The following is a 15,524-nucleotide window of genomic DNA, read 5'->3' as shown; positions in this document are numbered from 1 at the left end:
CATACATAGAATGATGTGAAAAGAAAGGTCATACCCTCAAAAAGGGGAAAACATAACAGGTAATCAAACAAAAATATAGCTCAAATGTTATGAAGGGGTATACATGACTGTAGGGCACTGGAAAAAGACTTCCCAAGACCTCTAGAAGGACAAACAGGCGCCAGCCAGGCTAAGGAAGGAGGCACATCTGAGAAGAAATCCAGAGGAAAAGAATGTGTGGAGGTATGGAAATGAGACAGTATGGTCCATACGAGGAAAACCAAGCAGTTTGGTATGAAACACACAAGTGCTGTGTGCGTAGGGCAGATGGTGTGGGGGCAGGCTGCATCCAGAAATTCTAAAGAAACAGTGAAGGATCAAATCAGAAACCCTTTGTGATGGTAAGGATTTGGACTTTACCCTAAGAACAATGAGAACCAGGAGATAATCTAAGCTGTCCAAGTGGCCCAAGAACCAGTTGGATCTGTGTCACGTGTATTCATGCATGGGGGTGGTGACAGGTGGTTAATAAACAGTATCTGGGAATTATCAGGCTGTAGAGAGAAGTGGGAAGGTACGGGTGACATCTGAGTGTGAACAGTTAAAAAGGAGAAAGCACAGAGAAAGCACAACTTGTATCAACTTGTACAACAAAATCCATGTCAAGAACCAAAAAGGCATAGTTTAAATCTCAGGTTCAGTGAGGAGGTCTTCCCCCAAATACCCCTCAAAACAGGGTCTCCACCTCCTCTAAAAATCACTGGCATTCACAATCACTGGTCATCTTTTTATAGTCTTATCTTTTCAACAAGCTTGTGAGGTTCCTTCAGAGCAGGAATTTTCTGTTTATTTAACCAATGCCTTGAAATATAAATGATTGATGAACAATATTACTCATGACAGGCAAAAGTTTACTGTATTTATATACTCTAGAAAGTTCCACATACCAGGTTTTCTTCCTTGCACCTAATGATATGTGGATTTATGCTGCTGCTGGAAGGAGATGGCTGAGTTCAAGTATGTAGGTAGTGAACAGAAGTTGAAGAGAGATTCTCTCTCTAGAACATGTCAGAGGTCTGCATGCAGTTAAACACTTAAGATGTTCTTACGATAAAACAGCACTGGTAAAATAAGCAAGAACCACACACAACATGAATATTCACAAACCTAAGAATGAGTGTAAGAAGCCAGACTCAGAAGTGTACATACTGTAAAGTTAAAAGCAAGCAAAACTCATCTCCAATGTCAGAAGGACAGGGTTGGGATGGGGGAAGTGACTGGAAGGGGGCCCAAGGGGCTTTTGGAGTCCTATTAATATTGTTTCTTAATCTGGCTGCTAGTTACACAGGTGTGCTCACTTTGTGAAAGTTCATCAGGTTTTAGGATTATGATCTGTGCACATCTCTCTATGTATGCTACAGTTCACGAAGTTCACTTAAAAATAAACAAGCAAAAAAAAAAAAAAAACCCAGGAGAGCAAATGATAGGAAGTATAAAAGATGTCACAAAGAGAAAAGACCCTGGCGATGCGGCAAGAGGGCAAATGAGAACCACAGTGACTGCAAAATGTTTTAGTTCGAGTTGTAAAGAGGCCATCTGGAGATCCACTATTTCCTCAAGTTCTAAAAAATTGATGTGTTAGTGCTGGTAACTATTTTGCTAAACTACATACAGTTAGTTGGAATTTCTTCAGCATCTATGAAAGCACACAATAAATACATGATGCATGAAAAAAATCACACATAACTGAATCCATTTAACATCTATTTGAGTAACAGTTAACCCTTACACAACATGGATTTGAACTACACAGGCCCACTTATACACGGATTTTTTTCAATAAACACATACTACAGCACTACACATTCCATGGTTGGTTGAATTCACAGCTGCAAAACTGAAGACAGCCTGCAATGCAGGAGACCTGGGTTCCATTCCTGGGTCGGGATGATCCCCTGCAGAAGGAAATGGCAACCTACTCCAGTACTCTTGCCTGGAAAATCCCATGGACAGAGGAGCCTGGCGGGCTACAGTCCACGGGGGTCACAAGAGTCGGACACGACTTAGCAACTAAACCACCACCACCAAGGCAGGTCCTGGAACTAATGCCCTTTGGATACTGAGGGACAACTGTTACCAGCTACACACAGAGGCATGGGAATCAGCACCCCTCATCTCCCAGTTGTTCAAGGGTCAAATGCTACTGGCATGCTAGCTGGCCAGACTTTAGTCTACAAGTGCAACTAAAAGCTCAGTCTGGGCATGAACGCGCGAACTCTGTAAACTGTCCCCAACCAAATGAGCTAAATGGTGCAGGCAAACCTCTAAAAAAAAAGTTATCCCCTTGTTTGAGAAGAAAGCAGCATCAGCGTTTCCTAAAACGGCCAGGGTGCATCTCAATACTATCTGTAAAGCAGTTGCTCCACCCAGTTCTCACCACTCTAGTTCCCTATCCTGCTCCAATTTCCTTGGAGCACTGATCTCCAGCTGAAACGATATTTTTCTTTTGGTCACTTGTTTATTTTCTTTTCCTCTCCATAGTACTTTAAGCTTCATGAAAACAAAGATCTCACCTGTCTGTACACCACGTACACAGAGCCCAGATGACTGTGAACTCAATAAAAGCTTGTCAATCACAACTACCCAGGTAATTTATTGACACTTTAAGGTCACCAAGTATACATAAGATCAAGTCAGTACCAATAAATCAGTTAAGTCCAGTGTAACAGCAAACACAAAATAAATTATCACTTCGTTTCTGGGTTAAGAATAATCTCTAAACCTGCATCCACTTTTGCACCAACTATGAGGCAAGATTGTGGGGGAGAAATATCAATAACCTCAGAAATGCAGACAACACCACCCTTACGGCAGAAAGAAAAGAGGAACTAAAAAACCTCTTGATGAAAGTGAAGGAGGAGAGTGAACAAGTTGGCTTAAAGCTCAACATTCAGAAAACTAAGATCATGGCATCCGGTCCCATCACTTCATGGGAAATAGATGGGGAAACAGTGAAAACAGTGTCAGACTTTAATTTTTTGGGTTCCAAAAATCACTGCAGATGGTGACTGCAGCCATGAAATTAAAAGACGCTTACTCCTTGAAAGGAAAGTTATGACCAACCTGGATAGCATATTAAAAAGCAGAGACATTACTTTGCCAACAACAAAAGTCCGTATAGTCAAGGCTATGGTTTTTACAGTAGTCATGTATGCATGTGAGAGTTGGATGGTGAAGAAAGCTGAGCGCCAAAGAATTGATGCTTTTGAACTGTGGTGTTGCAGAAGACTCTTGAGAGTCCCATGGACTGCAAGGAGATCCAACCAGTCCATCCTAAAGGAGATCAGTCCTGGGTGTTCATTGGAAGGACTGATATTGAAGCTGAAACTCCAATACTTTGGCCACCTCATGCAAAGAGTTGACTCACTGGAAAAGACCCTGATGCTGGGAAGGATTGGGGGCAGGAGGAGAAGGGGACGACAGAGGATGAGATGGTTGGATGGCATCACCGACTCAATGGGACATGGGTTTGGGTAAACTCCCAGAGTTGGTGATGGACAGGGAGGCCTGGCGTGCTGCAATTCATGGTGTCACAAAGAGTCGGACATTACTGAGCGACTGAACTGAACTGAACTGAAGAGGCTGAAATGTTTAACAAAGTTTGATGATTTGGAAGATGGATAATTTTCTATGTACTTTATGGAGAAATTTTATGAAAAGGCAAACACTAAAATAAAACCAGTGCGGGGAGTTCCTGGCGGTCCAGTGGTTGAGCATCCACCTGCCGATGCAGGGGACATGGGTCCAATCCCTGGTCTGGAAAGATCCCACATGCCACAGAGCAACTAAACCCATCCTGCAACTACCGAAGACAATGTACCCTATAGCCTGTGCTCTACAACAAGAGAATCCACCGCATTCAGGAGCCGGTTCACCGCGATGAAGAGTCGTCCCCCACTCTCCGCAACTGGAGAAAGTTCAAGCATAGCAACAAAGAACCCAGGGCAGCCAAACATTAATAAAAATTGTAAAACTTAAAAAAACAAAAACAACAATGTGGCCTAAGCAGAATCGCAGTGGCAGATGACCCAGAACTATGGGCAAGGAAACCCTGCTCCACTCTAGATGAGGCCACAGTGGAGACTCCCCAGCTTTCTGGGAGTCTTCCTATCTGAAAAGTATCACAGGATGATGCACTTCTGAAGCTTTCAGCAAAGACGAAAACTTTCCATGTTTCGCTAAATATGTGCACTTTCCCCCTAAAACTTCTAAAGAACTTCATGACAAGTCAGGAGACTCTTGAGTTTTCAGGGTATCTGAATTTAAGGGGAGAAAACGTCCAAGTTACAACTGCAAAGAATCAGGGAGTTCCCAGACAAGGGAATTATTTTACACAGAGACAACTGAGTACTACCAATCCCCATTCAATATCCTGAGTACCAGGCTTTTTTTCCTTTTCTTTAAGGCCACACCATTTTATTACACACCTAACCTCACTTTTACTCGTCTGTAAAAGCTCTAAATAGAGTACATTTTTCAGGGGGATAATATTCAGTGCAGCACTATTATCAAAGCACCACTAATCAAGAAAAGCTGCAGCAGTATCTTAGTAATTTTTTATTTTACAATATTTATTTACAGATAATTGCATCCAGAGAATTAACAAGACCAAAAGTAAAATACATTTATCAACATGTCTGGGAAGTTATTACCCTGTCCAATACTCAAGAACTTCAACTTAGAAGAACAACGGTTAGGTAAATTTGTGAGTTTGTGGTTTTGTTGGTTTTTTTCCCCTTTTAAAAGCTGATATCCTCTTTCATGAGAATTGCAAAGTGGGCTGGGAAATACTACTTAGGCTATCACCTAGGGAAGGGATAGTGTTTCTTCCCACTTACCACCACCTTCCATACACACTCCTTTATCTTCTACCTTGAAAAGCTCAGGGTACAGCAGCATGGTGGGAAAACGAACATTTCAGCAGCAGGTGCCTCAACTACTGAAGCCCACAAGCCCTAGAGACCATGCTCCACAACAAGAGAAGCCAGCACAATGAGAAGCCCAAGCCACCCAACTAGAGAGTAGCCCCCACTTGCTACAACTAGAAGACCAGGACAGCCAAAAATAAATCACTCACTAAATAAATAATTTTTTTAAAGTGTATCACAGAACAGGCATAAGGAAGCCATTCACAGCGATAGAAATGTTCTATCGCTTGTGGTGATGGCTGTATAGTCAATTTTTAAAATTACCAAAAATCACTGAATTAAAACTTCTACAACTGGTGAATCTTCTAGTATGTCTTAATAAAGCTGTTAAAAAAAAAATAAGAGTGGAATGAAATAGTTGGTGAAAGGAGTGTATTTAAGAACTAAAGAGATGCAAAACAAATCCAAAATAAAGATTTCCACTGCCCTCTGAACCTCCAAGTAGCCAACAAAGTATTGCCTCTTTCTTCCCTTAACAGATTCCTTTGGAGCTTCTGACCTTTCATTCTGCTCTATGCTGCTACAAAAAGAAAAGGCCTTCTGAATCATTTTCATGACTCTACCTGGAGAATTAAATTTATCTGGTACACATGGCAATAATAGTGAAAGATGGCAGGTAATTCTGGAGAAATCAATTCTTCTCCAGAAGAACTGAAGGGAGGGGAGTTCCTCTAATTGATGCCCAAGCCAGATTGCTCAGACCTCCTGTAGCATTTTACACATACCTCTCTTAAAGCCTTTATAACTTGGATTATGGTCATTCCTATACATGTCTTGTGAAGTGAAATCGCTCAGTCGTGTCCAACTCTTTGCGACCCTATGGACAGTAGCCTGCACCAGGCTCCTCCATTTTCTAGGCAAGAGTACTGGAGTGGGTTGCCATTTCCTTCTCCAGGCAATCTTCCCGACCCAGGGATCGAACCCAGGTCTCCTGCATTGATAAGACAGATGCTTTACCGTCTGAGCCACAAGGGAAGTCCATAGATGTCTTACCAACCTTCTAAAAATCCCCCTTCCTGTCTTCAATGTCTTAAGCAGTAATCTTTCACATCCTAGTAATTTAATAAATGTTCTTTGGATGAGTGACAGTATTTCCCAAATCAAACTGAAGAATACCAATTCTATTCTCAAAGAAAATCTGGATCCTACTGGACTACCATTAATTCAAAGCTGACTTCCTTATTTGATTGACAGACAGATGATGGCAACAACAATGACATGAATGATGAACAAACTCCAGAATTACCATTAGCTACCCAACTGTCAAGGCTGTTATAAAATATCAGCTCAGAGCAATAAAACCCAATTTCTGTACCAGTCAGCAGATTAGAAGTCCTTTAATTACTTAAAAATTATACTAAAACTCAAAAAAATTTTGCTTATTACCCAGTATCCAAAACCCAGCAAGTTTTCTACTGCCGTTAATACCACATCTGATTAAAACTACGCAAGGTATGGGACTTCCTGAGTGATCCAGTGGCTAAGACTCAACATTCCCACTGTGGGGGATGCAGGTTCGACTCCTGGTCAGGAACTAAGATCCCACATGCTGTGTGGCAAAATTTTTTTTTAATAAAGAAAACTATAAAAGGCAGAAATGTCAAACCTTTGTTGAATCAATTAAATTATAAATAAAAAAGGCCTGGAGAAAGGACAAAGCAGTAGTAACTAGTATCACAGAGAAATCAGCCAACAGTTAATACACTGGGTAGCCCAGAATGAAAATCTGTGAAATTCACCCTTCTACAGGAAACCCATTCACAGCATAGGAAGGCCAAAATGTTATTTGCCTTCTTATTAATGACTTTTAGAACAGTTTTTTATAAAGACTTTTAGATCTAACACACCAAAATACTGACAACAACCAACACGAAATTAAGTTATGTAAAAGTATCATGAGTTGGTTAAGAATCTAAATCCTCAGATCTCTTAAATCTGTGTTCAAATCCTATACAACCACAGACCTCAAAAAAATCATATTCTTAAAAGACAATAGATGGGTATCGTGTTCCTGAAATATTTTCATTATTAAGAATTTAATATATTTGTTTAAAAAAACTTAATTCTAATGTTGTCATCTATGGGTCTGAAAAAATTTTAAACATCTACATTGTTTTTAAAATCAACACCTTCCACGTGCTTCCAAAAGTTGATGAGTCAGGTTTTTCTTAATACATGTAGAAACTGAAATGCACTTTGTTATCAGATAATTATTCCCAGCAATACACTGGATGTAAACTTTTGAATTTGCTTTAAGTTTCTCTTCACCAGTAAAGTTCTCAAGTTCTCAGGAGTTTCCTAGTCATTACTTCAACATCATCTACGGTAACACTCAAAGCAAAACCACAATAAAGAGGTTTGGCCTCTGAGGGATTCTACACGTAAAAAAACATTACTCAAATAAAATACAATCACTATTGCTTTAAATAACAAATACATTTCTAAACTTTCATGTCATTTGATGGAATTCCCTGTTTTAAGTAGCAAAACAAGATCTACTGAGCTCCCAATGGGTGTTTCTAACTAAATCTGCTCTATAATAGCACCAAATATTGATATGAATTTACTTTAAAAAGTACCTATGGGGAAATACTTTTAGCCCTGGAGTATTTTTACTTAAAGGTCTCATTACGTACAGTCAGTGAAATTCACAGAAGTGTTCCACCAGTAATCGGACCAATTCATCCCAGTTACATTCTTTAGGTTACTCAATATCCTATTTAGTCCCAGGTATAAACAAAGCAACCAAACCCTAACAGGACACATTCATTTAGTCAAAGAACAACATTCAGTTAGAACTGTGCAGTACTACTACACGGTCACGTTGGAACATTATCAATTCAAAAACAAGTACCTGATGAAATGAAACTTTCAGCAATCAACTTTAAAGATGCACAGGAAAATCACTCATTCCATCTTACTTTCACACAGACACACACACATTCCCCCAATGTCTGCCCATTAAATGACATAAAGAATTAGTTTAACTTCAAGCTAAAATCACCGAAACAAATACAAGATAAAGTTAAAAGATGACCGAAAGACTTAAAAAATCAGCTTTGACATTTCATTCAAGTATATCTAAATGTTAAATCTGAAGTAGTTCAACTCTTTTTGATACCATACACTTTACTACCTCCACTAGAATGAAAAGGAATTCCTTCAACATTCTTTCATTACAATAAAGCTCTAAACGCAAACTTCAATATAATCACACTGTTCATTACACATTTTCCAAAAATCCGTCCTCCATCACCATCCCTCATAAGCTAATCAGAAAAAGACAGACACACACAAACTGGCAGTTCGGTCTTTCAAAAAATGCACGTTATCAAACCCCACCATTTATTGTCAAGTGCAAGGGGGTTAAAAAAAAGAAAGACAGCTGCAGTTCAAGACAGGAAAAACACAACAACCCCGTTACTGTACAACCACCACCAAATTTCTCAGCGAAGAGAAAAATAAATCAGGATAGGCAAATTAAAAACATTCTGCACATGGCAAAAATAAAAGGTCCAATGTACTACAATCCATAGCAAAAGTACTGCTTCCTGTCTTTTGGAGCCAATACCAATAAGCCAATGGATACAAGTGTCAAATAAATCCAGCGTCTGTTTGAAATAAGATGAAACCTGGAAAAATTCTCTCCCATAAATCATTCAGTGAACATGAGGCTTTGCACCCAACATGAAATTACACACAATCAAAACCACACATCAATCCCCCCAACCCGCAAATGCAGAAAAAGCTGTAATCAACAAGTTGGAAAGAGGGTAGGAAGTAGAGCTCACAACCCTCTCCCCAATCTTGATAAAAAAAAAAAGTCCTCTAACAAAAGGTAACCGAGATCTTCAAGTACCTGGTGGAGGTGCCTTTCCTCACATCGCAGATACTGCATTTAAAGGCTTCGGCGCTGTTTCTGAAGGTGCAGACGCTACAATCCCAAAAGCCTTCGTCTGCGGCAGGTTTTGCTTGTCTTTTTGGCCTTCAGAGGAGTGAGGAGTGGGGGAAAGGGGAGGGAAGAGTCAGGGAGCAGGAAAAAGAGGGAGCGACAGCAAAAACACAGGCGCTGGTGAGCCATCGTAATTTCCCAGGAATCCGGCGCTGGAAACTTCGCTAAGACGACCACCCACCCACCCTTTTCGGGCCCGAGAGGAAGGACCGGGGGAGGGGACGGGGCGCCCCCACCGGCACCCTGCAGCCTCCGGGCCCGGGCTGTGCTGCCTCGCACAGTAGGCGGCGGCGGCGCCCCGGGAAGGGCCGCGGCGGGCGCAGGAAGCGGGCGGACTTGTGGACTTGAGCGTGGGGCTGGGGGGGCCGGGAGGGGAGCCGCGGGCCGGATCTGGAGGGGGCGCGCAGGGGCAGCCCGAGGCCGGCGGCGGGGAGTGGGCTGGCTCCTTCCCTCTCCCCTCCCATGCTCGCGCCCTCCCTCCCTCCCCACCTGGTTAAATCTCCCTTTGTCTGGGAGGAGTGGCGGCGGCGGCGGCGGAGGGCGGCTGAGGAGGAGCCGCCATGGCTGCGGCGCGCACGGCCGCCGGCCCCGAGCGGGAGCGACACCGCCTCCCGCCGCCGCCGCCACCGCCCGCCGCCGCCGCCTCCCCCCGCCCCCGGATCTCCATCTTAGCAGCGCCTCCCCCCGCCCCGGGTGGCTCCGGGGCCTAGTCGTCGCCGGCCCCCGCCCGCCCCCAGCCCTCCCTCCCCTTCCGCCCCCTCGGCTCGGAGCAGGTACCTGGTCGGGCTCTTCTTGTCGCCCATGGTCATGGATGGGCTGTACCCCCGCCCCCCCCAAATCCGACACCGGCGCTGCTCGGAGGAGAAACGCCGTCCGGGGAGTCGTCGCGGACCGGCCCCCCTCCCTCCCCCGCGCCCGCCCGCCCGCCCTCAGCCGCTGGGGCTCGAGCTCCGGCCGCCGCCGACGCCGCCGCTGCCAGTCTCCGGACGAGACTAGTCCCCGCCAGCGCCGCCTCCGCCGAGTGACTGACGAGGGGCGGGGCCGGGCGCCGCGCGTCACTCGCCGGGCGGCCAATGGGAAGGCGGCGGCCGGCGCCGCGAGGGCGGGGGCGGGGCGCGGGGGAGGGCGGGGCGTGGTGGACGTGGGCCGGGCCGTCGGTGTGCGTGCCCCGGAGTGTGTGCGCGCTGGGGGCGCGCGTGCCTGCTGGTGGCCCCGCGGCCCGGCGTGGCGGAACGTGCGAGCCCGCCAGGGCGCACGTGGCCGCGCCCGGGTACCCTCGCTGGGCTTTCGCCCCCGCGCGGCCGCCCCGTAGGGCTGTCGCCGGGCCCCGGGCCCCGAAGCCGCCCCGGGGAAGTAGTTGGGCGCAGTTTGCGCGAGCCGGTGGGGCTTTCAACCGCCGCGACGCTCGCAATGCCTCGAGGCTTGCAGTGCCCCCGGAGCTGGCAGGGCCTCTTTTGGCCCGGGTTCCCCCGCGCCCTTATGCTCCTCTGCCACGCGGAGCTTTGTACCTGCCTCTCATAAATTCCCTGCCTCCAGTCGATAACACCGCCCCGAAGCCCCTTCCTAAGCCCTTGACGCAGGAGGGAACTGTGCAGAAGAGGTGTGGCACAACTAAATGTCCCCCAAGGCCAGACACTCAGCTTCTGCTTGAACCCCACCGAGTCTAAATGGGGCGTTTCCCTAGGGAAGTTACTGTTCAAATGCCAGCAGCCACATGTCAGCAGTTTAAACCTTGTGCCTCGGTGCCATTCTCCTCCTTTGGTTGTTTGGCAAATTCAGGGACGTAATGCACGAAAAGCAAGCAGGTCAGTACCTGGCACTTAGAAAGGACCAATAGAAAGTGGTGGTTTGAGAACTATTATAACTGGGCCTGAGTTGTGCACCATTTCCCCTGCTTTAGAAGCTTCTTGGAGGCCAGGAACAAGTAGTACCCTTTACTTTTTAGCCTGCTCCAAGAACGCTTGCCAAATTGACTTGAACGTGACTCAGGCCCCTCTGCCCTCACGCAGTGGGGAATCATGGTAGAGGGAGGACCCGGATGATAAGATAAAAGGCTTGACTGGGCTGAAGCCCTGGGTGGGGGTAGGGACAGGGTCAGAGGATGATGCTAGAAATTGAGGGGTGGGGATAGGGGCGTGGAGCGAAAATAAGAGGGGCCCTCGGCTTCCACTGGGATAGCTCCCCTCCCCCCAGTTTATATGCAAACACAGAGTGGGCTGCTATCAAGGCTGCCCTATAAAAAGGAAGCGTTCCAGGGCAGGAGACCAGGGAAGCTCACTTCTCTGAGACAGAGTACCCACGGAGCAAGAAGTCCTAGGATCAGTCCAGGGATTAGAAGAGAGAGAATAAAAGAGGGAGGGATGTGTCAGTGATAACCTTGATCAGCACAAGGTGTCCTTTCTAGGGAGGCACACCCTGGAGGGCCAGGAGGGACAACACTGTTCAGCCAGGGTCAGCAACCTCCCAGGCCAACCTTCAGGGAGAAAAGGAGGAGAGGGGGAGGGAGGCATGGGGCTGAGGGCCGACGAGGCCAGAGAAAGACAAGGGGCATGTACACAAGCCGTGGCCCAGTGCCCACAGCCTTGGCCTCTGGTGTCTGCCTGGCATGCTCCCAGGACTCTGCCCCTAGCGTGAAGGTACAGCGAGAAAAGGGGAATTAAGAAATCCCAGCTGGAGGAGTAGCGCCTGGGGAGGGAAACTGGGTAGCTGGGAGCCACAGGTAGTGGGAAGGACACTGACTTTATTATTGTTTATCTAGAGTAAAACAAAACAGGAATTGTTTTGATAGCTCCATGAATTTTTACATGTATCCACTACACCTTTGCATGCAAAATCCGGATCAAGATATAGAATCTTTCCGTCTTTTCTGCCTGCAGACTAGCTTTGCCTGAAGATCATATGGTATGTACTGAAGTGTTTGGCTGGCAGCTTTTGCTCAACAAAATATGTGTGGTATTAATCCATACTGTTGCCTGTCCTAGTAGTTCATTTTCACTTGCTTAAGTGTGTAGAATACCACTGCAAATACACGGTCATTTAGCTATCCACAGGAGACCAACCTGTATTTCTGTGTATTTGACCTGTTTTACCTTTTTTTAAAAAAAGAAAAAGATTCAAACCCAATTTGAAGAAAAAAGAAGTTCCAGAATAGAGAACTAGTTTCTGGGAACATATCAGACCCACACATCACACCATGTGGTTGTAACTGTAGAAGCTTTTAAGTTCATTCACATGTTGGAGGTAAATATCTACTGACAGTCTCCTTGCGGTTACAGGAGCCAGACAAGTCTACTCCATGCTGGAGAACAGCATGTCTCTAGACAGAGCATCAGACTATGATTCTAGAGCAGTGCATTCAACCTGAGCTGGGTGGGGAACAAATCTTCTTCTACCATGTTACTTGGAACTAGTGTGAGGTGAAGGGATGGATGAGAATTGGCAGAGAGCCACCCTCTTGCTGGTGGCTATCTTGAACTTCCTATCAAGGTTTCCTATCTTGAACTTCCATTTCATATTTCACTGGAAGGAGAGGTTCTACTGCTTTAAAACTATTAGAAACCCATGATTTTAGAATACACACTGGTCAGAAGCACTCTCCAAGAAATGTCTGGTGTAAATGATTCCATGGATACACAGGGCAGATAAAAAGACTACATTTGGACACTTTGCTTCCTTCCTCCTTATTCACCACTTTCATTATGCTGACTGTTCCAGGAATGTCATGTTCCCACCGCAGGGCCTTTGCACTTGCCATTCCCTATGCTTGGAATGCTCTTCCTCCACACCCCATCCTGATAACTACATTTACAGATGCCTTACCTCCTTCATGTCTTTGCTCAAAAGCCACGTTCTCAGTGAGGTTTTCTCAAGTCATCTAATCTAAAAATATCGTCCACCAGCCCTCTACGTGTTCTTTAACTGCCTTACTTTTTTTGTCCTTTTCACTTATCACCGCTAAACATACCATGCCGTTTACTTATCTTGTTTAGCAGATCTTTGCCCAGTAGGATAGAAGCTCTATAGCAGCAAGGATTTTTTTTTTTCTTTTTCTCTCCCACACCACCATCCCCACTCCAACATACACACACTGTTATATATAAATGCCTAGAACAGTGCCTGGTAATCATGCATTGAAGAGGATTTCTTTCATTTAACAATAATTTATTGCATAGCAACTTGGTGCCTTGCCCCTTGCCAGGGACAAGAAGATCAGATAAACAAGATAGACTTGATTCCTGTTCTTGTGGAGTTTGCATTCTACTTGAGAAGGCAGACTTTATCTGAGTAATTAATTATGATTGTGACAACTACTGCAAAGTACAGGATGCAAGGCGAGATTGCCTAGAAGAAGACAAAGGAAGAACATTCAGGGATGTGGAGCTTTGAAGAAGTCCGAGGCAAGCAGCTGTACCAGGAGGCCTGCAACAGAGGAGACCTGAGACTGAAGATGTAGCCCTTGGCTATGTCCTGTTTGGTGGGGTGGGCTAAGGTGAAAGTACAGTCTTTATCCTAAGTGCTGTTGAAGCCACGGATGAGTTTAACAAGACTCTCTGCTGGGGACTGTCTGTGGTCTGCTTTCATGAATGAGGGCCTGGGAGAGGCTGATCCCCTTGGAGCCTGGACACAGTGGGAGGATTAGATCTCCTTGGGAGTTGAACAGGAAGGCAGTTCATAAAGAACTTTCCTCCTTTCTTGTGCCCAAGAAAGATGCAAAACTACTGGTGCCTGTCAAAGGAAAGTTCTGAAATGTTATCAGCTCAGCTTTCTCCTGTCTTTACTCCCAGACAAAAAACCTAAATACTAAGACTGGAACTTTAAGTGAGAGAGAAAAGCCTTTCTCCAATACCTTAGGGCTTGCTCTCTCCATGATATACCTTCCTTTAGTCTGAGTGCAAACTATAGTTTGGGATAAGATTGTCCCCAATCTGCAGTGAAATGAGAAAGCTAAAGGGGTAAATGTATGAATACTATACTAGATCCAAATAAATTACCAATTAGTTGGTTCTCGGCAAACACTATTTTTTATTCTGATATTATGTCCTTCCAATTTTTTTCATTTCTTGGAGGTTTGGGCAATTTAAATGCTCCTTTTTTAAATGAGTGTTGGCAATAGTAGATGGTATTTGCCTGCTTAAAATGTCCTCAGTTGACCAAATCACAAGTGGACAATTCTCTGTTGGCTTCCTAACGCTCTCTCCTCACTAATTTTATCTTTGATATTTAAAGTGTACCAAGATCTGAATAACTTTAAAGAAACATTGCAAGATAGTGTTACTGAGTGAAACAGGAAGAAAAAACCAGTATCACTTAGTGAATGAAAAAGTCACCCAAGAAGGACAGAAGCTAGGAAGATTAAGATTTAGATCGTAATTGCTAAGATTTAATGCCCTACTTTGCACTGAATATTCCTTCAGTGGTTTAAGAGAAAACATTTCTTGAAGCATCTGACTACCTACAGTATCTTAGGAACTGGAGAAAACCTGGCTCATTTCACTGAAAAACTCAGGCCTGTGCTGGTACCACTGAAGACATCTGTAGAGAGTTACTGAAGATAGGATTAACTTCTAAAGAAGCAACCTTGGAGTCAGAAAGAGGTGGAGCTTCCCAGAACATCTGTGTTTGAAACTTAACCAGCGTTTTCCACGAGCTACACTGTCACCTGTACACATGCTCATCAGAGAGAGCAAGTTTTATTGATCTGCTTCTTGCACCGTAGGCAATATCATGTCACATTTACAAAAATTAATTCAAAATAGGTGAGACCTTAGTGCAAAACCCAAAACTATAAAACTTCCAAAAGAAAATAAAGAAGAAAACCTTTATGACTTGGATAGACCTAGATTTCTTAGATACAAAAAGCAAGCAAACAAAACCACATGATCTATAAAAGAAAAAGTTGGTAGCTTGGACTTCATCAAAATTAAAAACGTTTGCTCTTTGAGAGACACTATTTAGAAAATGAAAAGTCAAAGACTGGGAGAAAATATCTGCAAAACACATAGTTGATAAAGGAATTACATCCAGGATATATGAAGAATTTTTATGATACAATTGAAAAACAAGTAATCTGATGAAACATGAGGAAAAGATTTGAATGGACATTTTGTCCAAAAAAAGTATGAATGGTTAATAAGCATGTGAAAAGACACTCTACATCATATTCATTAGAGAAATGCAAATTAAGCCACAGTGAGATACCACTCACTGTACCTTAGAAAGGCTTAAATAAAAAATCCTGACATTCCCAAGGGCCGGGGAAGACATGGAGCCACCCCCAAACAACACCAGTGGGAGTGCAATATGGTATGATTCCTCTGAAACAACAGTTTGACAGTTTCTTACAAAGTTAAACATACACTTACTATATGAGCCAGCAATCCCACTTCTAGAAATTTACAAAGAGAAGTAAAGACATATGTTCACACAAAAACCTGTACTCAGATATTGATGCCTCATCACCAAAATTTGGAAACGACCCAAATGCCCTTCAGCTGGTGAATCAGAAACAATGAGCCGTAGGTACCTCCACACCACAGAATACTACACAGCAAGGCAAAGGAATAAACTCTGGACATATCTGGGCAGCACAGGTGAATCTCAAATGC

The 15,524-nt window shown here is 44.4% G+C and overlaps 1 protein-coding gene across 1 annotated transcript in view; it reads right to left on the bottom strand.

Annotated features, from left to right (window-relative positions):
* LOC122682764 (RING1 and YY1 binding protein) overlaps positions 1-9,922 on the bottom strand; it is a 74,073-nt gene extending 64,151 nt beyond the window's left edge. The window contains exons 1-2 of the mRNA XM_043885881.1: positions 9,697-9,922; positions 8,827-8,952 (exon numbers count right to left, since the gene is read on the bottom strand). Coding sequence (XP_043741816.1) covers positions 8,827-8,952; positions 9,697-9,728 — 158 coding nt within the window. The 5' untranslated portion in view covers positions 9,729-9,922. The remainder of the gene's footprint in view (positions 1-8,826; positions 8,953-9,696) is intronic.
* Positions 9,923-15,524: the final 5,602 nt, after the last annotated feature.

The sequence above is a fragment of the Cervus elaphus genome, chromosome 24, assembly GCF_910594005.1.
Source record: "Cervus elaphus chromosome 24, mCerEla1.1, whole genome shotgun sequence".
NCBI lineage: Eukaryota > Metazoa > Chordata > Mammalia > Artiodactyla > Cervidae > Cervus > Cervus elaphus.
Note: the sequence above shows the minus strand (reverse complement) of the source record. Positions and strands in the feature narration are given on the sequence as shown.